Source organism: Dermochelys coriacea, chromosome 12 (genome assembly GCF_009764565.3).
Source record: "Dermochelys coriacea isolate rDerCor1 chromosome 12, rDerCor1.pri.v4, whole genome shotgun sequence".
NCBI classification, from domain to species: Eukaryota; Metazoa; Chordata; order Testudines; family Dermochelyidae; genus Dermochelys; species Dermochelys coriacea.
This window is the reverse complement of record NC_050079.1, coordinates 33,381,215-33,407,399: the sequence shown is the minus strand read 5'-3', so window position 1 is coordinate 33,407,399 and position 26,185 is coordinate 33,381,215. Positions and strand designations below refer to the sequence as shown.

The following is a 26,185-nucleotide window of genomic DNA, read 5'->3' as shown; positions in this document are numbered from 1 at the left end:
CATATATCTATTCAGGGGATACCACCATAGGGCCTAATCACATCAGCCACACTATCAGAGGCTCGTTCACCTGCGCATCTACCAATGTGATATATGCCATCATGTGCCAGCAATGCCCCTCTGCCATGTACATTGGCCAAACTGGACAGTCTCTACGTAAAAGAATGAATGGACACAAATCAGACGTCAAGAATTATAACATTCAAAAACCAGTTGGAGAACACTTCAATCTCTCTGGTCACTCGGTCACAGACCTAAGAGTGGCTATACTTCAACAAAAAAGCTTCAAAAACAGACTCCAACGAGAGACTGCTGAATTGGATTTAATTTGCAAACTGGATACAATTAACTTAGGCTTGAATAGAGACTGGGAGTGGATGAGCCATTACACAAAGTAAAACTATTTCCCCATGGTATTTCTTCCCCCCACCCGACCCCCCACTGTTCCTCTGATATTCTTGTTAACTGCTGGAATTAGCCTACCTTGCTTGTCACCATGAAAGGTTTTCCTCCTTCCCCCCCCCCTGCTGCTGGTGATGGCTTATCTTAAGTGATCACTCTCCTTACAGTGTGTATGATAAACCCATTGTTTCATGTTCTCTGTGTGTGTGTATATAAATCTCTCCTCTGTTTTTTCCACCAAATGCATCCGATGAAGTGAGCTGTAGCTCACGAAAGCTTATGCTCTAATAAATTTGTTAGTCTCTAAGGTGCCACAAGTACTCCTTTTCTTTTTGCGAATACAGACTAACACGGCTGCTACTCTGAAACCTGTTAAAAACATACACCTTATTTTCAGTTTGAATTTGTCTAGCTTTAACTTCTAACCATTGGATCCTGAAACACCTTTGTCTTCGTCATCCTTTACTTCTTGGAAACGCTGGCTGGTCAATCAGGGTGAAAATTTCAAAAGTACTCAGCACCAACCTAACTTGACTGCCACTGAAAACTTCATTAGGCGCAGAGGTATGCCAAGGAAAAAACTTTTCGCCATGACTAATGCAAACATGTCCTAACTGGCTCCAGAGTCTCTTGTATTCCATCTGTCCGTGACCCCTCCTGAACAAACATGATTAGCTGCACCAAAAGGTGTGGTGTTTTGTCTTGAACATGTACATGTATTCACCATGGGCCGGGTCCAAAGCCCACTGAAGTGAATGGAAAGAGTCCTTAAATGACTTTTGGATCAGGTCCTAACAAGGGGCTAGATGTGACAGTCATTTTCCCTTGTGGCCTAGTTGAACTTGGTTTCCCAGAAAGTAAAAAAGAATCAACCCAGAAGTTCCCAACCCAGGGTGGTCGGGGGACTGCTGGTGGTTGGCAGAGAGCTGCTGTGTAACATGGCGGTAGCTCCTTCTTCACTTGCAGCTGCTAAACTGTGTTAAAAAGATAGCCAAAAATAAATTAAATACTTTCCTAATGCTACTGTGCCACATAATCAATTACCATTGCTGCCACAGGATGTTATGTAATGGTAGAGGAGATGGTTTGTGAAAGCATAACTGTCATTGTTATCCTGTAGGCCACACTCAAACACACTAAGTTCAAATAGTGTGGAAGGCTTAGATACAGTGGAGATAAGTGCTTGTATAAAAAAACCTAACACAGATAGGAGATAACCTGCTTACCCCAGGACTGAATTCTGGTGCTGGTTTGTTTGTTTATTTTTCCTGTTAGCAATGGCTAGATGTTTCAGAAATTAACTCTTTGTATGAGAGGATTAAAAAGTATTTCTCTCCAGTGAATGTTTAACAGCCATCACAGAACAGCCTAACTGCCAATACCATGCATATCTTCCAATACACCTCTTTTTGGCGAGGTTACAAAGTACACCTCAACTAACATAATGGAAGTCGGGACAAAGAACCATAGGGAATTAGCAGATGTCCCTTGTGTTTTAACAGGCACTAGGTCCCAAGGAACAAAGTTGCTTCAGCTGCATGGATGTCGCACAAGCCGTCTGTTTAAACATTGCAAAGTGGTAATCTCCTGCTTTTGCTACTTTGAAATTGAGGAGGCAAGGGAAAATATTTGAATGTGCAGTCCCTGAGGTCAGAGCTAAAGTTTGATTTGGGTTGATTTGGATTAGTGAGAAATGTCCAAGAACAACTCGTTGATTTACTTTATTTCAGGACTTGGCATACAGCTTGGACCAAGTTCAATATCAGAATACACTGTGGCCAGAAAACACTGCAGAAAGAGCAGAGATAGGAGACATCTGGACTGTGTTAGAAACTGAGAGCCATAAAGTCCTTTAAAAATATTCTCTCATCATGTTGTGACTTCTCTTGTTTTTGTTTCAAACTGTTTGAATGTTCAAGCTGCATTTCATATTAAAAGTTAAAGCACACACCCGCCTAAGGTCAACCTAAGCAGACTGCAAATTAAAAAGCCAAGAGCATTCAGGGAAATTGGACTATGGTGGAAAAAGTAGATTAGCATTTTCAGTGGAAGATCTACTAGAGTGAAAACTTTTCAGACAAGGACTGTTTCAAACCTCCAGTCATTTATTGTCCTTCTCCAGCTCCAGACAAACTCAATGAACTCTGGATCAGGCCCACAGATTGAGGCAATTTGGTACAATGGTTAACACTTATTTAGTGCTTTACCTTCTCAAGACACTGTACAAAATTTTTTTTAAAAAAGACAGCTTGAAAAAAAAAAATCACACTCTGTCTAAAGCGTTACACCCAGGATAGTTACAAGTAACACCTAAGAGCTATAACTGAATAATGAAAAAATATTACCTGTCTATTTTTTTTAAAAAAAAAGCTCACGAAAGCTTATGCTCAAATACATTTGTTAGTCTCTAAGGTGCCACAAGTACTCCTTTTCTTTTTGCGAATACCGACTAACATGGCTGCTACTCTGAAACCTTTATTTTTTTAGTTTAACTTTGTGCATTTGCAAGTACTAGGTGCATAATCAGCTTCACTTTTTCTGCTTTTCCTCTTCTGAAAAGATACTTATAAACATTAACAGGGGAAAGGAGGTGGAAAAGAGACCAAAAACCACTTACACATTTGTAAATGTCTTCAAAAACTATTTAAACAAAAAAAATCAGGGGACACAATTTACAGAGTGCTCCATTAGAAACTGTGTGGGTTTTTAATTTTTTTAATTGAAAAAATTAAAGTTGACAACGTCTCTTTACTAATAAATAGCCATTAAAACACCTATATGAAGTAGGTAAATATATTAATACCATCTTTCACATGGGAAACCCCCCCTGAGTCATGGAGCAATCCCACACAGGGAGTGAGTGGCACAGCTAGGAGTAGACATCAGTAGTTCCTGGCTCCTAATCCTGTGTTCAGTACGCTGGCTTCTTGTTTGAGCATTGGCCTGCGAAACCCAGGGTTGTGACTTCAATCCTTGAGGGCGCCATTTAGGGATCTGGGGTAAAAATTGGGGATTGTGCCCGCTTTGAGCAGGGGGTTGGACTAGATGATCTCCTAAGGTCCCTTCCAACCCTGATATTCTATGATTCTAAGAACTGCAAACACGTAAGTAAAATAAACAAAACCAACCAACCTGCAGAAATGAGTCTCAGAGCATGGGTCAACTGACTCAGGCTTACACTATGGGGCTAAAAATAATAGTGCAGATGTTCCTGCTCAGGCTGGAGCTTGGGCTCGGAAGCCTGGCGAGGGGAAATGGATCTTGGAGCCTGGGCTCCAGCCCAAGCAGGAACATCTACATTGCTATTTTAGCCCCATAGCACAAGCCCTGCAAGCCCAAGGAAGTTGACCTGAGCACTGAGGTGTGCTGACATGTTTTTGTTGATTTTGGGGGTTTGTTTGTTTTTTTTGCAGGGTAGACATACCCTTAGATCTGGGAAATGGAAAACAGCACTCTCAAGTTCTATTCACCTTTCACTAATCATTTATTCTCTTTCTATTAATCATTTTACCCCCCAGTAAATTCCTAACTCACAAGGATGTTATGAGACTTAATACTGGTGAAGCACGTTAAGATCCTTTAGTGAAAGGATAAATTTATAATATGCTATCTTAGCGCATGTGATCATGGCTCCCTTTACTGCAGTGAATAGCCCCCAGTGACTAGAACAGCCTACTTACAGCTGTTGGAGTTAGTCTTTAAATCAAGGGGCAGAGCCCTGTGATATGATGCTGAAGGTCCCAGGTTCAATCCCAAATTATAACTGTGGTGTCTGTATTCCCACAATCAATCATGAGGTTCTTAACAAAGGAGTCTAACCCTTTAAAATCATTGAGCAGAAGTCAAGCTATGAAGAAAAGAGGCTCTTATCTATATAACAATATGCTTCCCAAAGCTGTTTGCATATGTGAAAAATAAAACTGATCTTAGCTTAAAAATATATTTGCTATTGAACAGCGCAGAGCTTCCTCCTAAAGCTGAACTTCCAGTAGAAGTTCAAGCAGCACATTTGAGAGAACAGGTAAAAATGGGTATCAAGGAAACAGCCCTGCGTGCACAGCTGTGCTTAATGCTGTAGCTAATGTTGAGGCTTAGCTATATTTAAAAGAGACTTGTGTGGAAGTATTTTTTATCAATGCAAACCTCTTTTGAGTGTGGTTTCACTTTGAAAGGCATTATTTTCCAATGGCAAGGAATGTTTAATTTGTAAGCAGTTTTCTATGTTCTCTGCAGGCATGGTTATTTCAGCCTGCTCACTGGGACACAGCATCCCATCCTTCCACTAAGCACGCCCCGAGACTGACCTGGCACCACCTCTGCGTTCAGCCACACTCCATTTCCAAGCAAGTAGGCTTGACGGTCAGATAGCAAACTGAAGTGGGCAGGAAGGCCAGAAAGTAGATTAGCCGGGATTGTGCTTGGCTACACACCTGGGAATTCTGGAGACAGCACGGGACTGGTCACAAGGTAAGCTGGCCGTTAAAGGATACATCCACATGTTAAGAAAAAAGAAACCATAAAACCTTGCAGCAGCAAGTCACAGAGCCCAAGTTTACAGACTCAGGTTCATAGGGCTCACACTATGGCATGAAAAATGGTAGTATAGACATTCCAATTCAGGCTGGAGCCGGGCTCTGAGACCCAGCCCCCGTTCCAGGATTCAGAGCCCAAGCGGGAAAGTCTACACTGCTATTTTTAGTAAAAGCCTGAGTCTGTAGACCCAGGCTCAGACTCACTGCCATGGGTGTTTTTTGCACTGTAAACAGCTGCCTCCCCAAGTGAGGGCAATGAGTAAAGTCACCTGACAAGGGGGATAAAAAGAGAAGTCCTGGCACTGGAAGAGAGTTTCCTTCTGAATGTGAATTAGTTGCTCCAAGCATAGAAACTAAAAAAATCCCGAGAGGGCTATAGGGGAGTCCAGGAGCAGGGAAGATAATTTAGTGGTCTTTGATACTCTGGAAGCAATGGTTTTTTGGGGGCTTAGCCAGAGAGCCAAGTCACCTTTTCAGAGTAGCAGCCGTGTTAGTCTGTATTCGCAAAAAGAAAAGGAAGTCACCTTTTGCAAGTCTGTCAAGCTCCCTAGGCAAGTGGGAATCCACATCTTCACAGGTTTACTCTTCACACATTTTGATTTAAACCTCCTGACACCACTTTAGCAATGTAAAGTGGCCTCAGTGCAAACAAGGGTCCAGCCCCATGAACTGATACGCCCTATGAAAGTTGTGCTGAGCTCATTAGAAATGCCTTAGGTTAGTAGATAAGCAGCATTTGCTAACACATCTTAATGCAGATATAAGTAAGCCATGTAGTATTTGAATTAGTCAGTACTTCATGGGCCTGAATCTCCTCTGTCCTACACCTTGAGCAGTAATTTACCTCAGGCAAAGCAGATGTAATATGGCATCAAACTAGCACAGTAGCATTTTACACCCAATTTGGTGGAGTCAGATTTTAACTAGTCTTAATTAGCTCATTTTAAAAAAAAAATTAATATCAGTAAATGATCTCTTATGTTAAAGGCTGCACAAAACCATTGAAGCAACAACAACAGAGCCAATATCAACCTCAGCTAGGAAACGGAAGTTTTGCAGACCCCAGTCCTGCAGGAGAACCCATTCCATCCACCTCACCTTACAGACATTAGGCCCAATACAAAATTGTATGCCCTCTCCATCCCGCACCCATATAACTGGGGCCAAACTGCCAAAAAAAAAAAAAAAATCTAGATTTCACTTCCTGCCGCCGAACTTCAGGGGAAGGCAAGGATGTTTGGACTCTCAGTTGTGGTTTGAGCCCATCTGCACTCTTCAAGTATAAACATCTTCATTGAAACCAGACTCATCCAGCACAACCATTCATTTAGTGAGCTCATCTGCGAGACACACAGACTGGCACATTTCTATGACAACCAAAAAAAAAAAAAAAAAAAACAACTTGGCACAAGCTAAGCAGTTTTTTAAAGCCTTCCCATTGTTCCCGAGGCTGCTTTCACTTCCTCTTGTACCTACAGCTATCTTGAATGCATCATACAAAACATAATACCTTCATGAAATGGACCCATTTCTTTCAGGAGAAAAAATAAGATGATATTTATGTAAGGTTCTAATGGGGGGAGAGAAGCTTTCAGATTGGGGGGAGAAATACCTACAAGACTAACAGTAGCAGGTCCTATCTAATCTGAGTCTGAATCACACACAGACACCCTGCTGAAGAAGAAACAATCCAAACAAAGACAAGGTCAAACAACCACAAAAGCTCGGAAAGTATTAATTTTCTAAAGCAGGATCTCTGCTAGGAAAGATTCCAAAAAGCCCCTTTTTCCAAAAGGAATCCAAATGGCTGATCTTAGGAGTAAGGGGGGAAATCTGTTCATTAAAGGCAAAATGTATTGATTTCTGCCCTTTCAAACAGTGTCATTTCTAAAAATCCAACCATTTCACTGAAAAATTCTTTCACTCTGGGCCCAAATCTGATCATCTTCCCTTGGCATTACACTAGTGATGAGCTCAGCTGGAACTGGGATTGTGATTAGCACGGTGGAACTGGTATAAGATTCTGACCCTCTGGGCCTTGAGATTCTCTGGCTGTCTTAACTGCAAACATAAAAAAAGTGTGTGTTTACACTCAGATAGCTAACTCAATATAAAATCCAAGTGGAGACAAGACATAAGCAGAGTTTGCCTCTAGTGAAATTACCAGAGCTAGTCAAAGTCAACCTTCTACCTCCCACTGAGGCTACTTTACTAGTGTCATGGAGGTATAAATCATCAATGCCTTATCTCAATGCAAAACACACTTTTTTTTTTTTGCACTGAAGACTCAACCTCCATACATTCAACCAGTATTTCTTTTAATTAAAGTACATTTGTTTAAAAATACACACAATACAGCGGTTCAGTGCTGGAAAAACAAAAAAGTTGGATTTCTGACATAAGCTGTCAACAAATGCAAAATCTACATTGTGCTTATGTCTGTTATTATGTCTTCTCAGGTCAATGACTGCCAGTCACCAAATTCACTAATCATAAATAGTTAGGATTGTTAGTACTAGGGGTAGAGACACCAACTCACTACTGTTGCAGAACGCATTCCCAACAAAAGGAAAACATGCTATGAACAAAAGCAATGAAATGGGCGCACCAGCAGCCACACGTGCATAGCTATGAAAGATACCAGAAGAATAATTTTAGTTGTTTACTCCCATTGTCTCCCCACTCAATTCCTCAACACATTTTTAGACTTGGACACTCTGCTAGGATCTTCATCTAATGCTCTTTGTGTTCATAGTAGCTGGGACCACAAGATCACAGTAATAATGAGACACTCGGACAGAGACAAGATTTTTTGTTTAAATCCTAGAAGTCTCCAGTGCCACATTTTCTGCCATGATCAGTTTTTTCTACCCACATCATTTAAAGGCTCTCCAATCACATGCATACTCCACCCATCAACTCAAAGATTTTCATCTTGACAATGCTTTGACTTGATCTTTCACTTCCAAGTCATTTTAGTTAATTTGCTTCATGCCTCCCCCCCACACACACACACAGGATTCAGAGGACTGAGACGCTGCCAAGCTGAGTGCAATATTCCCAAAGGCATAGATGAAGAAAAACTCAATTATAAGTAGATCTAAAAGGTACTTTAAAAGGAAAAAAAAAAAACTAGCCATCTTGCCACAGACTACAATATAATGATACAGGCTCATGGTGGAGAACATCCTACTCTAAGAATTGTGCTATTGAAACCAATGGGAGCACTCATGGAGTCAGCTGCTATTAAGACAAAAAGAAAAGGAGTACTTGTGGCACCTTAGAGACTAACAAATTTATTTGAGCATAAGTTTTCGTGAGCTACAGCTCACTTCATCGGAGCTGTAACTCACGAAAGCTTATGCTCAAATAAATTTGTTAGTCTCTAAGGTGCCACAAGTACTCCTTTTCTTTTTGCGAATACAGACTAACACGGCTGCTACTCTGAAATCTGCTATTAAGACAGAAAGAGACACCAGAATCTGCCCCTAAGATTTCAGTGATCCTCCCAATAATCTCTAAATGGTAGATAAGGTCATGGGGGGGAGGGAAGAGATAATGGACTCCTTTATTCTGATCAGGTCAAAGTGGTCACAGACTGGACCACAGGCTATATAATAGGACAGTCAGCTTCTGAACAGATTTATACCCTGACACTTACCCGAGATGTAGGAAATCCTTTTCTAGCTAAACAATGAAATCCACAGTAACACGACACCTTTTTAAAACAAGTAGCTATTACAGAGGAACCACTTTCCTGTGCAATGTTTCTAATGTAATAAAACTGCCACAGGGATAAAAAGTTCTAGTTGTGAACCTCAGGTTGGAAGAGCTTTCCTAAAAGGTAAGCCAAATTATGGCAAATGCCAAGGGACTCATTATGCTGTGGTTTTCATCTGGGTCTGCAAAGTCACGGTGAGGCAGTTGGAGATGCAGACTTAGAAAAATATTTTCAAAAAGCAGCCACTGCCTGTAGGTCTCCAACTTGACACACCTTGGACACGATTTCCAGAAGTGCCAGGCACCCTTACTGCTAGCTGACGTCCATGCTTGGTGGGGCTGCTGGGTTTGTTGTGTACAGGACGCACTGAAACTACTCACTGATATATTCAGGATATATCACATTCTGTAGACTTGTGCCTTGTAGAGAGAGACACTTCACCTCAAACAGGCCAAGAGGCACTACGTTACATTTACAGCTCTGGGCAGGGTTCCCTATACTGTATCTTGCATTGCCTCCCGGATGTAAAGATATGCCACTTCATCTGAGAGCTATGTAATCCACACAGACAGCAATCAGCTATAAACAGGGAGCATTCCTCCTCCTGCTGTACTTCACTGCAGAAGTAGGCAGCAAAAAGCACACATCTGTACCCTCCAAAATGTACTTCTTTATGCAGCTGCTTCTATAGGTAATGGCTGGCAGGTTCATAGAGAACAGAGAAACTAGATAACCTATCCCCTGTATATATTCGTAAATTTAATCTTATCTTTATGAAAAGTGCCTCTGATCTCTATAAAAAGCAATTAGGCTTCCAATATACTGAGGATGAAGACATGTGACATGACATTAAGTAGTTAGTGTACCTCCTTAAATTATTGCATTATACATGGAAGAGACTTCCAGGAAATTATCTGCAGCTAAAAAGTTCCTCTTCCCATTGCCAGGTCCTAAGAATGACTCGCCTCTCACACCGCATTTTAGCTTGCAGGCAGATAGTTAAGGACTGTTCTAAGTGGATTTCTCTCTTTTGGAGCCGGTTAGACAGACTAGATTGGAAACAAATGTTGAAACTATTGCCATGATTATCTTAGGGTTATCTTATTTTTTGCACAAGACCAGCCCCAGGCTTTAGAAAAGGACTTTCCTTCACCTCTCCACACTTTGCACTAACTAGCCCTATGCTAAAGGAGATGCCACCCCTCCCCCACACTGAGAACCACTAAAGAATTTGAGGTAGTCCAAGTGGAAGGTGAGAGGAGATCACAGCATTCCCCCGCCCCCCCTCATCCCTTCTGTTCTTCCCGTCCATATCTCACGGGACTAAACACATGCATCTTAGGACTGGAGAATCAACAAAATTACCCCAAAACTGCAGTGCCAGGTGAGAGACTGAGTAAATTCCTTCAGCCAGTGAGAGGCCCGCTCCTCGTACAGTAAAACCATGGGACAGCAGAGGAGCCACATAACCGACACTAAAACATGGAAAAAGAGCACTTTCCTCAGACACGAAAAGCATCACCTTTACTTCCCTTTGCCACCTTAGGAGCCTGAGCAGTGAAAAGTCTCACATTGCTCTCAAAGTCAGACCTATCCTATGGTGAAACACCTGACTACCTTAGAAGTCACCCCACCAGCCACCCTCCCTTTTTACCAAGATCCTGTGAAAAGAAGCAAAGTTCAAAGGACAATATGAACAATTTAGACACAAAACCACAGAGCAAATGACAGAGCAAAGCCACAGAACCATCTAGGCCCCATTTGTGTCATTCTAGGGAGCAACATGATGTAAAATATTATGCTGATTAAGTGCTACCTAATGAACAGTCTATTCACATCAGTACAGACACATCATCCATGTCTACTGTAATTCACATGCAGTGCTGTCCAACTGTATAAAGGTTCTTCTTTGTTTTGAAAACACACACACACACACACACACACACACACACACACACATGGGATCATGCAGGCAGTCCTCAAGTGGCCAAATAAAGTTTGTGACCTGGGACTTTATAGCTATTCCATGTTAATCTGCACACTGAGCATATATCCAACTAATGCCCCATGTATCGATCCCTAGGTTATTGACTGGTGTGGCTCTTAGGGGTGAAATGCAAAAACTCCTGACCGCACAGTTGAAGTTTTGTGCACTTTCACTTGTACATACACACGTCTTTTTTTTTTTTAAAGTCAGTTTTACCATAAACAAAGAGTAATCCCACATCTTGAAGAGAAACTCACGTCACTGGGCCCAGAAACATACAGTAGCTAATGTTGAATTCATTTACGTTAGTGCAAACATGGCAAGAACTTTTCACAAACATGTGCTGCAAAAACAGGAAGTGAATGGGAAAACTTCGCAGTGTTTGGAAACAGCACAGTGTTTGCAGAGTTTTTTCTTACAAATGCAGAAACAGTCTGGCAATCTGAAAGCTGAGCACAACAGGAGTCTCACATCAGTAACAAGCGTCACGACACCAGCTTACAAGACCTACAGGTACAGACAGAAAAACGTACAGACAAGTTTATTTCCCTCACCTTTGCCGAGATAATTTGACAGGCAAAGAAAAAAAACAGCTTTTACAAAAATTCCATTATTAAACCTAGACAACGCAATAAAACACACCGCATCTTTATCTTAGCCTTCAAATGCTGGAGAAAAAATGGGTATGATAAATCAGAAATGATAAATTAGAAAATATGGGCAACCCACCAATTTAAATACAAAAAGAATTAAAAACCGAGGCCAAAAGTTCATTAACAAGGGAACACACATACAGACACAGGCCCCATCACATCACATCAGAAGGCCATATTTACACCATGGTAAGAACCTTTGCTGTATTTAAGCCCCCACAAATCTTTTTACACAGATCAATTGAAGGTTCTTGACTAACCATCAACTCAAAGACCTCTAAAAAGAAAAGGAGTACTGGTGGCACCTTAGAGACTAACAAATTTATTAGAGCATAAGCTTTCGTGAGCTACAGCTCACTTCATCGGAGAAAGCAATTATCAATCAGGTGCCTAACATGCCAGTAGATAAACGCGAGAATAAGGAGGCAGTCTCACCATTAGGGTTTGTAGACAAACCCTGCACTCTAAGACCACAAGCATTACCACTCCTCTTACCTTCAATGGTTAGTACAAAACTGTACATACAGCAAAGAGTATTTCATTTGAATTTCAATTTGTTACAACTGCTTCTGCAGTTGAAGCAGCATGAAACAAATCACCCAAAATGCATTTTGTAACTCTAGCAAACGTGTTTCCCATCAAAATGGGAGACTCTTTGGCTGCATCTGCATTCTCATATTAAGCAGAAGAGTTCTGTTCCAGCGGATGTTTTAAATTTTTCTCAATGGTCACATTATTTGGTTGGAAATCAGACATGTTCTTTGGTGCCAGGACTCAGCACAAACCGTTTGCTCCTCTGGGAGAGGAGGAAGAGTCTGCATTGTATTTCTGGAAACCATGTTACTCTCTATTTCAATCCTAACCTCCCCTTCCAAATCGTAGCGAAAGATAAATTAGAGAATTTGAGAGTGAGAGAGAACCCTGAAGAGTAGGACCCGGGGGGGAGGGGCGGGAGGAGGGAACAACCAATAATAGAAAGATTTAATACTTTGTACCTACAGCACCTTTCATCAAAGCACCTCATTTCCACACACTGGGAGAGGAAATTTGCTGCTTGTATTTCATAATACAGCTCAAAGCAATATTGTCCCAGAGCAGTTCATTAGTCGTCCTTTGTTTATTCTGTGACAAAAAATTAAAAATTCTGCATATTTTTGTCAAAATACCACAATATAATCACACCATTTTCAATTATTTTGGTAATTTATACCGGTCAGCAAGTATATCTAACAATACAGACAACAAAAAAGATTCAGGAAATGTTTTTTGACAAATAGATTCCTTATTAAGCATATTAGCACATCGATATGGCTCCATAGCAAGCGAGAAGAACAGAGGTTCGCATGCACACCCAGCCCTGCCCTCCTGATCCAGACAGGGGGCAAGCAGGCTTACCCCAGCAGGATCCAAGTGTGGAGGGGCTCCAGGTGTGGGGTGAGAGGGTTCTGTTTGGGGAAATCTAGGTTCAGACAGCCTGTCTGTTGTGGGTTCCAAGTGCGAGGGCAATGGGATTCTGGAGTGGGGAGAAGACAACTGGGGCTCAGCAGGGATCTCAGTAGGGGGGGGTCCGGGTGCTGGAGAGTGGGGCTTGATGGGACGGTGATCTAGGTGCAGGTCGTTGGGACTCAGCGGAGTGGGGGTCCTGGTGCTGGGGAAGGTGATGCACAGGGGTTGGGCAGATCGGGGGCAGCTCCCTATGCAGTGACCCCCTCTCCCCACAGCTGGAAAACAATGGAGGCAGGAAGTGGGATGAATGGGTGCAGAGCTTCCTGCAACCGGGGAAGGTTACCGGAGGTGAGTCTGACCCAACCCCAGCCCCAGAAGCAGCCCGTGCAGGGGAAGAGGCAGTCCCATTCCCCTGCCCTCAGCCCAGCCTGGACTAGCAGCTGGAGCCCGGCATACAGTAAGAGCCACCAGCCGGCACGTTCTCAACCCAGCCCCTCCTCAGCAGTGCACAAGAGGGACAGAGCGCACTGAGGTCCACACCCCGCGAGGCAGTGATTTACATCACCCCTGACTGCTCCCAATGCCCAAATCTCTTCTCTCTTCTGCATTAGTCTGAGTTAAGGTATTATTCTCTGTGAAGCCTTGGTACCTATTTGAAGGAGTCACTTTGTAGTGTCTGGTCAATCTGTGAACATTTGACTGCTCAGTGGTCAACAAAAGCCACTAAACTCACTTAAAGACCACTGAACAGGCCACACCTGGTAACTATTTCTGGTCTCCACAAACTTGGGTTGGTCTCAGTTACAAGTTGGAAGGCCCCAAGTCTTATTCCTAATCCCAAGTCATCTAGTTCCCCCAAATATCAGAACGTTTATGATAAACTACAAAAGCAATTGCTGTCATACTTTGGGGGGATTGCTAGGGTGTTTGGGGGAAGCTCCCCCCCCCTTTCTTTTCCAGAGCCAAAATGTTGAGCAACTCCACTCTAGGTGGTAGAGAAAATACTGCATCTAGAACCAGAGCATCTGTGGAACCACTATATCCAAGGAAACAATTTAGTCACAATTCTCAGCCAGTGCCATCAAATGCCCACACCAGGCGCACTAAAAGTCAATGCACAGAAAGCTTCCTTTGTACAGCAATGTACCTAAGCTGCCAAGAACTACCCCAATCAGAGGTTCCGGATGCTCAGCTAGTATATCTTTACATAGCCCCAATGAAGTCAATGGAGCTACATCAATTTATACCAGCTAAGCATCTGGCTCTTGGATGTATTATTTAAGAGTCCACACATCTTTTACATCTTGTATCCTGCCTTCTTACTTTTATACGTAGTAAAGAGCAAGCACAACATTTTGAGACTCCTCTGTAAACATATTCTTCCCAAGTCATTCCTAGGTTCAGCATACCAACCTCTAACATTTGTGTTTTACACGCAGAGAAAAAAGCACCAATCCTTTTGCAAAGATGGTGCCCAAGACCCTGTTCATGTAATAATGAAGCAAGATCTCCCTCATAAAAAAGGAGCTATTGAAAAGGTTTAGTGTAGTCAAAGTGTCACTGACTTATTGTCTGGATCTGGAATCAATCCTGACAACCTTTGAAGCAAGAGTATGTCTGTACGTTGTCAGAATGGGCTATTAAGAGAAAATACACCATTATTTTAGGCAAGAAAACAGTAAATGCTCACAAAAATCATAAGAATTGTCTATCTGCACATGCAATTACCTGATTTACATGTTCAATTGCAGTAACTATAAACACAAATTAGGCAAGCACTCTGTTCATGAGACTGCCTGCCAAAACTCTGGCCCACAAAATGCACATATAATAAATAAAGACACTGCGTGCATACACTCTATATATGGATATGTATGACTGACTATATATACTATAAGTCTTTACAACAGCGGGAAAAAATAATTTAAAAATTCCTGTAGTTTGTCATAAATTTAGATTTTGTTAAGAGTTTATAAGAAAAATAAATGCAATCTTGGTATTTCTGAAAACAAACTATCTTCAGTGTAACTAAATCTCAACTTTCTTCAGGTAACGTTTACTGTGTCATATGTGATGTCTTAGAGTAAACAAAGTTTTACAAACACTAATTCACAGAAATTTTTTCATGGTTTTAAAATTTCAAAAGAAAAACAATTTTGTTTTGTTCTGATAATTTCAACATCTCTGAAGTGCTAGAAACACAGGCAGCGGAAACCTTTTATTGCCAACTGTTCAAAAATCCTAAGGATAGCCCCAAAAATTCAAAAGATTGGCTTAAATGTCATGAGTTTTAAAAAATAATAATATATTTTTCAGAGTAGCAGCCGTGTTAGTCTGTATTCGCAAAAAGAAAAGGAGTACTTGTGGCACCTTAGAAACTAACAAATTTATTAGAGCATAAGCTTTCGTGAGCTACAGCTCACTTCATCGGTTTTTCCACCAAATGCATCCGATGAAGTGAGCTGTAGCTCACGAAAGCTTATGCTCTAATAAATTTGTTAGTCTCTAAGGTGCCACAAGTACTCCTTTTCTTTTTGCGAATAATATATTTGAGGTTCTTTATTAATCTGCCTTCTGGTTTCTTGGTTCATGTTTTTAAGCTTTTCTCCATCACTACAAGAGCTAGGAATTTACTTTCCAGAGAATCTCATCAATCTCTTAATTCCAGGAGCTGGGCTTTAAGGAAAACATCACATCGTGAGGCTCATGATAAAACTGCAAGAGCTGGCAATACTGGAAGCTCTGGGCAAGGGCGTGAGAACCAGAAAGGGACCCTACCATGCTAGTTTCATTGTCCAAGCTGATTGAAATGCAAAAAGCAAACAGCATCAGTGGAAAAGCCAATTAGATGTTTAGGCTTGGCCCTAATGCAAGGGCACTGGGGAGGGGGGAGAATGGACAGACCTTTCCCCACTTTGTGCATCCCATGCAAGGGCCAAACACGAGCAGTCCCTGAGTATGGAGGCTGCTCCCACAAAGGAAGCAGGATCCTGGCCCTACCCCACTCATTTCACACTAGACAACAAAAAGATGGATGCAAGCTTGGAATAGAGTAGGCTGTATCATCCTCCCATGCTCCAGGGAGCTGGGAGTTGCACCTTTAGAGGCACAATCCATGCACGAGCTGCCCCTTGGGGCAACATGCCTAAATGTCACCATCAGGCCTTTAAAATGCTGTCAGCACTGACAATGCATGAGCTCTAAAACGTAACGGGAGTGAAAATGGCAAGGACACATTTTATACGCATAAATGCATGGGCAAGTACAGATTTTAAATTGGCAGTGTACTCAGAAGGCATGACACAAAGGGACAGAAGTGAAAGCGGCAGTGAGGCTGAGAGCGCATAACACTCTGCAGGAGCCCACGGAACAGAGACTGCGATGAGCCCCGGTGCAGGGACAGTCATTTCTTGTGCTGTCTTCCCAGCTTGCTACGCGTGAGGAGGGCTAGCCACAGTCACGCCCTCAATCTATGCCCTGCCAAAAGAAAGATGATCTCACAATCCCTTGAGGACCTTCTCCTGCAAGGTGCTGAGAACCCTCAATTCCCAATGCAGAATCAGACTTCTACTCAGTACACAAGGCAACCTGCAAGCTTCCTCCTGGGACCTGTCATTATATAATGGTTAGCACTGCATCTTTCCCCCAATGATAAATAAGATACATAAAACAGAATGGAATTTATGAGCGCCTCTCTCATGCATGTCCATGAAAATGTAAAATGTACAAATGAGGATTTTTATGCTATTGATATTTAAAAAAAAAAAAAAAAAGTTCTCATCCTACTGAAAAAAATATGGCTTCCGGTTGGAAATTGTATTCAAGTTCTATGACCATGGCAGTACTGGATACATAGATACCCCGGTTTTTTTTTTTTTTTTTTACTCTTTTGAAGATAATCCCTACAGCAACGTCTGATGGAGGTGAAACAACTTTAAAGAAATAACTATGTTAATTTTTTAACACAAAGTTATGGCTAAGATAGTAATAAAAATGGCCTGTCATTTACAGCAGAATAACATCTAACAAATCATTTACAATCTGCAGGACAGCTGGATTTTTACTTTTCAATGCAGATTATACGTTATTAGTGAAATATAGAAGGAACACCACTTTGGGCACGATTTGCAAAAACCTCCACAATACCAACGGTTATGTACACATTCCAGAATTTTTTTTTTTTTTAAATGAGCCTGATGAAACTATTCTGATGGCTGATACAGGGCTTAATCATATTGTATGACAAAGAAAACACAGCAACATATGCACACATTGACAAACATATGCATTACACATTTATGTATAACAAAGGAGAGCATTAATTGGAAATACGAAATATTTTGACTTGTTGCTGTCGGACACATTATTCCATAATGAAAATTTAATATAGTATTTCATTTTTATGGTGCACTAGAAAATTATTCTCTTAAATTTATTCCTGATTCCATATCTGTCCTGATTCAGGGGCCAAGCTTGCCTTACTTATGTTGGCAGAGTCCCACAGATATCAGCAGACTTACAGATTTTGGAACATGAGGAGGAGTTAGGCACTTTCTTACATAGGTGCTGGAACTAGGGGTGCTACAGCACCCCCTGGCTTGAAGTGCTTTCCATCATATACAGGATTACAGTTTGGTTCAGTGTCTTTCAGCACCCCCACTATACAAGTTGTTCCAGCACCACCGTTTATTTGGCTTATCAAGTAACTGTTTATTTTTATTATTACTTTAATTAGAAATTGGGGAACCTGATGGTGTTTGGATTTCAGGAACCCTCTAAATGTGGTTCTGTTTTTAAGCCTATTGTGAAACTTTTGAGTTCTGCATAACATTTCCCCCTTGATCAAATTGTTTTTCCAAGGGAAAATTAATTTTTAAAACCATGTTTTTCTAACTAAATGGGAGCCTGTGCTCAAGAAAACAAAGATTCTAGCTTGATAGCTATTCTTCCCTTGGTTTTAAGACAACAGAGGAAAGAAAAGTTCAAAAAACATGCAACCTCACAATAGCTTCCATTTGGTCTTGAAAAATGAATTCAAATCTCTGTTTACCCTTTCCTAATTTCAAGCAAATTTTCCTGTATCACATATAAACACCTATCTAAGGGGTGAATGTGTATGCAATTCATCAGCTCCCTGGGTGACTATAACTTCCATTCTTTTAAATACATTTCTTTACCAACAAACTAGTGCCCCCACAGAATAACTCTGAATTCACTTCAGGATTATTTCCAGGTTTGAATCTGATTGGTTATGTTCCATTATATCCAACCTCCCTGTAAAAGTGAAACTAAAAATAAGTAAGAAATGTATTAAAAAAAAAAAAAAAAGCTAATTTTTCCCCTCAAGAAACTGGATGTTAATGAGTAATTTCATGCTTGCAATTATGCCTTGTCTTCCCAGATGGAGTTACTAGGAGTATGTCATACCACAATAGTGAAAACGAACTGCTTACTTCATCCTCCCCTTTTTTGCTGTATGCGTGTATGTTACACATAAACTCCAGGGAGTAAACCAATTGCACTCTGTGTAAGGTTTGCCAGATTATACTCCAAGTGAAGGAAGAAACCGAATGAAAGGGAAGAAGCAGAAGGAAAAAAAAGCAGACACACAAAAGGGACAAAGTAGGGAACGGAAAGAGATTCTACAGACGCCCAGTTAAGGCAGGCACCTGAAAATTACTGAAAATTTCATTTTCATCTTTGTAGTCAAAATAGTCAATCATCATTCTCCTCATAACGATTTAGAGAAAAGAGATTAAATTGGATTTTATTATCATTGATCTTTTTTATTACAATCATTGCCACTAACCAAATAATCCCTAAACAAAGGCAGATCCTATTTAAAAAAAACAGAAAGAATATTAGCAAATGAACTGTCATTTAGAGTTTGATAAATGTTTATAAAGCAAACAAACATCATTCCTCCCGAAGGGAGAAAGTCAGATTTGTCCCCAAGCAAGTTGTTATCTGGTAAATGAAGTTTGTAAAATATTAAAATGTCCTATTGGCGCTGAAAAATTTAAAAAAAAAAACAAACAAACAAAAAAAACCCCAACACCTAGTTACAATGCTGACTGATATATAAAAAAAAAATCCCTGCACAGCAGCAGCATAGCCTACACAGGATGTATGTGTATTCATGAAACTATGCTATGTATAAAGCAAACTGTCTGAAGAGAAATGAGAAACAAAACAAACAATGGAAATAAAATAAAGATCAGGCAAAATCCCAACATCCACAGGAAGAAGGGCTTCGTCTACCCTACAGATGCTACAGCAGCACAGCTCCAGCACTGCAGCTGTGCCATTGCAGCACCATAATATAGACACTTCCGACAGAGACAGGATGGTTTTTACCATCATGATAGTTAATCCAGACCACCAAAAAGGTGGTTTCTTCCATCAGCCTAGGCACTGCTACACTGGGAATGAAATCAACCTAACTGGAGCACTCTAAGGTGCAAATTTTTCACACTCCCAAGTGACACTGATAGCTAAATCGATTTAATTTCTCAGTATAGACCGGGATTAAGAGGGGTCTCTCCACTGTAGAACAGAGCAAGGTTTTCATGTCTTTAGGTTGGTGCCCATGCCAACAATTTACCATAAAATTAACATAAAGCAATTCCTATTTTTATTTTACACAGGCTAATTATAATTGAAACATTTACCATTCACAGCACTGAAAAAAATTTATCATGTGAATTCTGTTTCACTAAAATAAGATGGCCTGAATACTTCTCTCTTTATTTCCCTACTTAGTAGATTCACCAAGGAAAGCTGTCTTCTCAGAGCCAGAATGTATATTTTCCTAATTAAACAATGGAAATAGTCACCTATCTTGATAAAACAACAGATCCATGTAGAAATGTGTATAATAAACCAGGAACAGTGTCTATCAGAGGTACAAACAACAGATGGACTATCCAGATGCAAAATAACCCAACGTCTGGTCTAGAGTTGGTTAGCAAATAAAAGTTTGTGGGGGTGGATTTCAGTCACATCTGTCCCAGGCGATAACAAAGAGAATATCAAATGTCTGTGACTAACAAATATCTTATCCATACCATTTATGTGAAGACCTGGCTAGATCAAGGTTTAATATTTTAGCTACTTCCAAAACTTTTGCTTTCAAACGCAAAATAAGGTGAGGTTATTTCCCGGTTCAATTTTATTCCTCTTATATAGGATGCCTTAAAACTCATCATGCCACAGGAGTTGCACTGTGATGATGCGAAGATTAATTAGGGAATGTTTGTAGAGCACTTTGAACATGGAAAGCTGTAAGTGTTAAACTAGGCCTGTTTTCAAATGTGCGGAGTGCCCACAATGGTGCCTCCTTCAGTGGAGCCTATAGATGGTTCAGCAGCTCCAGGGGGAAAAAAAAAAAAAGCCACTTCTATTTAGATACCTAAGTAAGGATTTAAGTGCCTAATTTTAGGCACTCTATGTTTTCCATTTCTACCTTATCTTGAAACCAACAGTGATATCTGTTTGAATTATACACACCTGGCTTTTTACAAAAATAAATTTAAACATTCAAGATCAAATGTCTAAAAATATGATTGAATATAGATCCACACATTCAGGCAATGAGTACATTACTATGGGGCATATTCTGCTCCCCTTACTTGCCTAAGTAGTCCCTTGGAAATCAACGAGGCTACCTGAATGCATACATAAGGCAAGCAGGACTTAGCCCTAAACATACTGTATTTACTTAGTGAAGTAGCACTGAGAAATAATAATTACAGGTGCAAGACCTAGCACAAATAAGCACCACTCAACAAAATGGAGCTCCCACAGAAAACAATGAGACCAGCAGCAACAAGAGACATTGGTGCATGGAATGACAGAGTAATTTAGTATATCTCTGTTAATTATGCACCTTAAGGAAACAGGATGAGAGAAAACCACGTATTAATTAGAGAACTAGCATAAAGTAAATGGGAAATGAGTACTATCCTCGTGTCTGAAACAGAGTTAAAACCTTGCCAGAAAGAAAGAGGAAGCGCTCTCTTTGCGCACATAAAAATTAATCTCTGGTGTATTTTTATTTTCTGGGGGGGTTTTTAAATATATTAAGCACAAATATGACTACCCATATCAATATCAGGTATTGCACATCTTTTCTCCTTTTCAGATAGTATGGCCACTGCAAAGAAAATGTCTTTCACCATTAGTATTCAACTTCCGCTCTGCCCCTCAGAGTATCTTCACAGAATGATGCACAACCCAAACTTGTTCTATACTCATGTTTCCTTTGGGGAAATTCTCCTTTAATGCTTCCTTGCCTATTGCTTCTTTCCTACCAGTAGCTCAGTTTTCAGGGAGAGGTTAATATTCTTCTGGGCATATGGATACATCCTGGATAGCTCAATGGAACAGCGGAAGATGGCATAGTGGCAGCATGTTAGGTCTGAAAAAGAACCATATCAGGCCCTTCAGGATTGGCAGATGGTCTACCTACAGATAGATACCCCTGTGGATGATCCCACTTGAGATACTGTGTGTGTATCCGAATACTGTGTTAAAGAGGCCTTGAACATTTACATGTGTGCTGTCCTCATATGAAGTTACATCCACGTTTAACCTTCAAATACACCACTGACTGAAGGAAACTCATCCAAATAGACCACTGATGGACACCCATATAAAGACTAATTCACTGTCCCACATTACACTGCGAGTTTCCTATGTTAAACCAATGTTCCTGTTCTATTCTACAGAAGCTCCACTGAGAAAAATAAGGTATTTACACACAAATCAAAAGCCAGAATTAAAAACTACTATCTACCTAAAGTCTTATATGACTGTAAATTTGTGTGTAAACTTGTTAAATTTCATTGGTTCATACTGCTGCACCAAATGCCATTGGATCCTTTAAATGTATAGATACCACGTTTAATACACGTTTAATTTTTTTTTATTGCATGTATACACACACACTCTCTCCATATTCAAGGCTAGAATAGATTGCTATATGTACCCTTTGTGTTGGTAATATTTGCTTACAACTTGGTTTCTACATTGTCCTCAATGAGGGAGAGAAAACCCTAAAGGAGTTTTCATTCCACCTTGTCAGTGTCTGGATAAGATAAGCGACCACCAAAATCAGAACCAACAACAAGGCCTAGACCAAGACAGCATATTCATGGTCCATACCAAAAGTATCTGGTTTCAAAATTAAAAGCATCCTGTCTCCCCCCTCCCTACCTCCAACCTTGCCAATATGTCAAATGGCATTTGCAGATTTTAGTTTAGATATTGTTAAAAATATCCTAATTTCACATCATGATCACATTCCCAAGGAACAAAATGATAAAAATATCACACAGAGAATAAAAATGAGATTTGCCTTTAAAATGCAATACAATTACAAGTTAGCAAATACTGTTTATGGTTGAAAAAAAAAAATCCCAACAGGGTTTTGGGGTTCATTCACATACGTGCACCCATGCGTGCGCACACACGGATAGGGAGGAACAGAGTCTTTAATTTTTCATTTTCCAGTGCTGCATAACGAGAATATTTATTTTCCATTGGTTACTATACGTACGTACTTTTCTTTTCGCTTTTTTAGTGCAATGAGATTTGCTTTAGTAAAGCTTTCCCCCCCCCCCCCCCCGTGTAATCATAGGACAAAATCATGAATGTAGGCAACTGGGGTTTAAAAAAAAAAAATTAAGGTAGACCTGTGGTTGAACCCTTCTTCCAACATAGCAAGCTTCAGACTCGCCTGGCATTTTTGAAAGCAATATACAATTCTGGTTATACCTGACACACATTCAGGCAATTACTTTAAAAAGCCTAACATAGGTATCACCGAGCAGTCTAGAGCAGGCAGGCTTTTCTAGATTTCCTAACCATCCCCGAGATGTAACTTAAACAACACCACTGATTTTCTCGTAGACTGTAGGTGGACATAAGATCGAGCTGCCTGTGTTGACGAAGGGGCATATCCAACATTAATCTGACAACAGGGCTGTCTTGTGTTACGGAGAAAACAGAGCCAAGGCATGAAAACCAGCCGCGGGGGGCTAGCTCTGTGTTGCAGGACAGGAGTGCGTCCTGCTCTCCGGGGGAAGATGCGGAGCAGCGCGAGAACAAGGTACTTACTGTCGCCGAGGCTAAGCTGTTATCCGCCAGGGTTACATGATGAGGCTCCCACCTCCTCAAAAATTTGGAGGTGAGGATCTTGCTAAGAAATGTCCGGGGGTGTCGGATGACACAAACCTGGATGTCCCCCTCTTGCAGCAGTTTATACCTCATGCCATTGCAGTGCAGAAGGGGTCGCCTGCAACGAGCAGCACCCATTTTACTCCCCTCCGTAGCAGACATTTCACCCAGCAGCGGCTTGCTCTCCTCGATCTGGCGGCGATCGCTGCCCCCGCCCGAGCCGCCGGTAAAATCCATTGCAGCCCGGGGCTACTGGCTGAACGGGGACCGCCTTTTTTTTTTTTTTTTAAAAAAAGGGTTTTAAAAAAATAATTTAAAAGCCCCCCCCCCTTCAAAAAAAAGACCGCCTGGCCCGGGGAGGGGGGTGAGGGAAAACTGTCCAAGAGGATGCGGGGGGGGGGGGAAGGGAATGAGCCACCCCCCAAAAAAGGGAAGGAAGCAATTTTTTTAAAAAGTCCTTATTTCAGCGACAACCCGCGCGCCTCTGCCCTCTCGTCAGCGCCGTCCCGGCTTCCTCCGGCGGGCTTCACTGCGCCGGATCCATGCTCCCGCGGAGCGTGCCCAGCGGGGCGCGGGGGACTGACGCGCGGGGCAGTGGGCAGCGCGCGCGGCGCGGCGCGGCGGGGAGGGGAGGGGAGGGGAGGGGAACCCGCCCGGGGTGGGGGGAGGGAGAGCGCGCGGGTCTCTGCCCCCGGGGCTGCGCGCGTGCAGGGCGGGGGGGGGGAGAGGGCGCGCGTGCAGCCGGCGCGGAGCGTGGGCATGTGGCTGCGGCGACCGGAGAGGAGCGAAGTGGCTCCGCCAACAGACGGTTGCAGCCGCAGCGGCAGCCGCGCACAGGGCGGCTCTGATTGGTCTCCTCGGGGTCATGTGCGGGGCCCCCCTCTGACGTCAATGGCCGCCGCGGATTGCGGTGCCGTTCGCTGCCTGCTGAAGGCGGCACGGGATGCAGAGGACTCGGGAGGGGGGAGGGGGAAGGCACGTGCCCAGCGGCAGCGGCGGCGGGCAGGGCGCGCGCGCTGTCCCCTCCCCCCAGTGGAGCCCCGGCGTGGGGGCTGGCTGCAGAGGGGGGGGGATTATGAGCGGCGGCGCCGTGCCGGGGGAGGCACCGGGGAGAGAGGGATGAGGGGGGGGTCGGAGGGAAGGAAGAGAAGGAGGGAGGGATTGGGTCAGGGGGGAGCATAAATGGAGGGAGGGATGGGGGATCAGTGTGGGGGGGTCATGGGGCAGGAAGAGAAGGAGAGGGGGGGGGGGTCAGAGGGCAGGAAGAGGAGGGGGCATCGGGAAGGGAAGGGTTGGGGAGGGGGAGCAAAGAGCGGTGGGGGTCAGGGCAGGAAGAGAAGGCGGGAGAGGGGGGGTTGGGGCAGGGGGGAGTATAGAGGGATGGGGGATTGGTGGGGGGAGTTGAAGGAGGAGGCAGCGGAGTAAGGGAGGAGCAGGGAGTAAGGGAGGGTTGGTCCCAGAAGAGGCAGGGAGCTTGTGGGGGAGGGGAAGGTTAGCATGAAGCTGGGGGGGGCTGGGCAGCCAGAGTAGGCCTAACAACCCTCCCTACCCCCCATTGCAGGCCATCTGTATAGCCACCCTTCAGCCACTGGTGCTGCCTTGCAACGTGAGCCCTGCTAGATCCCACCCCCCTTTTGGGATAAGTTTGCTGGCCCTTTGTGGGAGACCCTGGCCCCCTCTCCTGAGGGAGGGCTTGCATCTGTCTATTTCAGGTAACATACTGGACAAAAGTAAGTCTGTCCATTCCTTTCCTTCCCCCAAGCCCCTTAAATCACCCTTTCAAACAGCACCAGCACAACACCCCATCAAGGCCCTGGGAGATACTTTGCCCCCGCTATGAATGGGCAAGAAGAAAGCTGGAACAGCACGGGGTGAATTATGAGGTTCCTGGCTTTTGTGTCACCTTGTGTTGCAACCAGCACAGAAAATGGTACAGGAAGCCCATAAGCGGCTGGTTGCGGTCACTGCTGAAGTGAATCTGATTAGCAGTGTTCTTCCTCCAGTCTCAGGAAAGTACTGGGAACTGAAACATCACCCAAAGTACAAGACACGTCAGCTGGCGGAGTGTTGAGTCCAGACCCCAACAAGATGGCACCTAGATACTACGATGATCAGCATTCTAAAAATACCTCAGCGACGTAGACACAGGGGTAGACAGATGCTTAAATAATAAATAACCCCTCCTAAGCCCCATTTTTTCCCAGCAGCCATACAGCCTCAGAAGCAGCTGTCAAATGGCTGTTAACAATAGGCTTGAGAAAGCCACTCTGAAAAAAAGAAAAGGAGTACTTGTGGCACCTTAGAGACTAACAAATTTATTAGAGCATAAGCTTTTGATGAAGTGAGCTGTAGCTCACGAAAGCTTATGCTCTAATAAATTTGTTAGTCTCTAAGGTGCCACAAGTACTCCTTTTCTTTTTGCGAATACAGACTAACACGGCTGCTACTCTGAAATCTGAAAAAAAGAGGAACCTTCTTCCGTCTCTTTAAACCAACCTACTTTGAGAGACACTGAGGTGAACTCCCCCTTGCATCCGCTCCCCCTATGCTTAGAGACTGTTCAGGCACATAGTAAGAGACGGCCCCTGCACTAAGTGCTTGCAATCTAAACAGACCAGACAGACAAAGGCTCAGAGGAGGCAGAGGGTATGTCTATGCTGCAATTAGACTCCCGCAGCTGACCCATGCCAGCTGACTTGAACTCTTGGGGCTCAGGCTGTGGGGCTGTTTAATTGCAGTGTAGATGTTCCAGCATGGGCTACAGCCCAAGCTGTGGGACCCTCCCACCTTGCCGGGTCCTACAGCCCAGCTCCAGTCCAAGCCCAGACATCTACACTGCAATTAAAAAGCCCAACAACCTGAGCCCAAGTCAGCTTATCCAAGGTCACACAGTAGGTCGGTGCCTGAAACAGGAACAGAACTCAGATCTCCTGGTTCAATACCCCATCTACTAGACCACATTGCGGATTTCCAGGCTGTCAAATCAGCACTTCAGAAATCACTAAAAGTCATTTTAAAGTAAGTTTTTTTTAAAAAACACAAAACATTGCTTAATGAAAAGTAATGACCATGAAAACAAGAATAGCCCCCCACCCTATCCAGCTTAATTAAGATGGCCTAAATACATTCCTCTTTTGCAGATACAGAAGTGCCCCCCCCTCAGGCTAATTCAGTTGTGATGTATATTGTTAACAGGGATATTCATCTTCTCAGCTCTAAGCCTGCAAAGTGCGACTGACCCATAAACGCAGCCCTTTGCATATTT

At 42.7% G+C, this 26,185-nt stretch overlaps 1 protein-coding gene across 7 annotated transcripts in view; it reads right to left on the bottom strand.

The window, feature by feature from the left end:
* LOC119841077 (c-Maf inducing protein) overlaps window positions 1-26,185 on the bottom strand; it is a 183,503-nt gene that overhangs the window by 146,241 nt on the left and 11,077 nt on the right. The window contains exon 1 of one of the 7 annotated variants that reach the window (XM_038368078.2): window positions 22,861-23,765. The exons of 3 other annotated variants lie outside the window; for them this stretch is intronic. In XM_038368078.2, the coding sequence (XP_038224006.1) occupies window positions 22,861-23,157 (297 nt within the window). In that variant the 5' untranslated portion in view covers window positions 23,158-23,765. Of the gene's footprint in view, window positions 1-22,860; window positions 23,766-26,185 lie in introns of those variants that run through there. 3 more of the 7 variants (XM_038368077.2, XM_038368076.2, XM_038368075.2) reach the window with 3 other exon arrangements.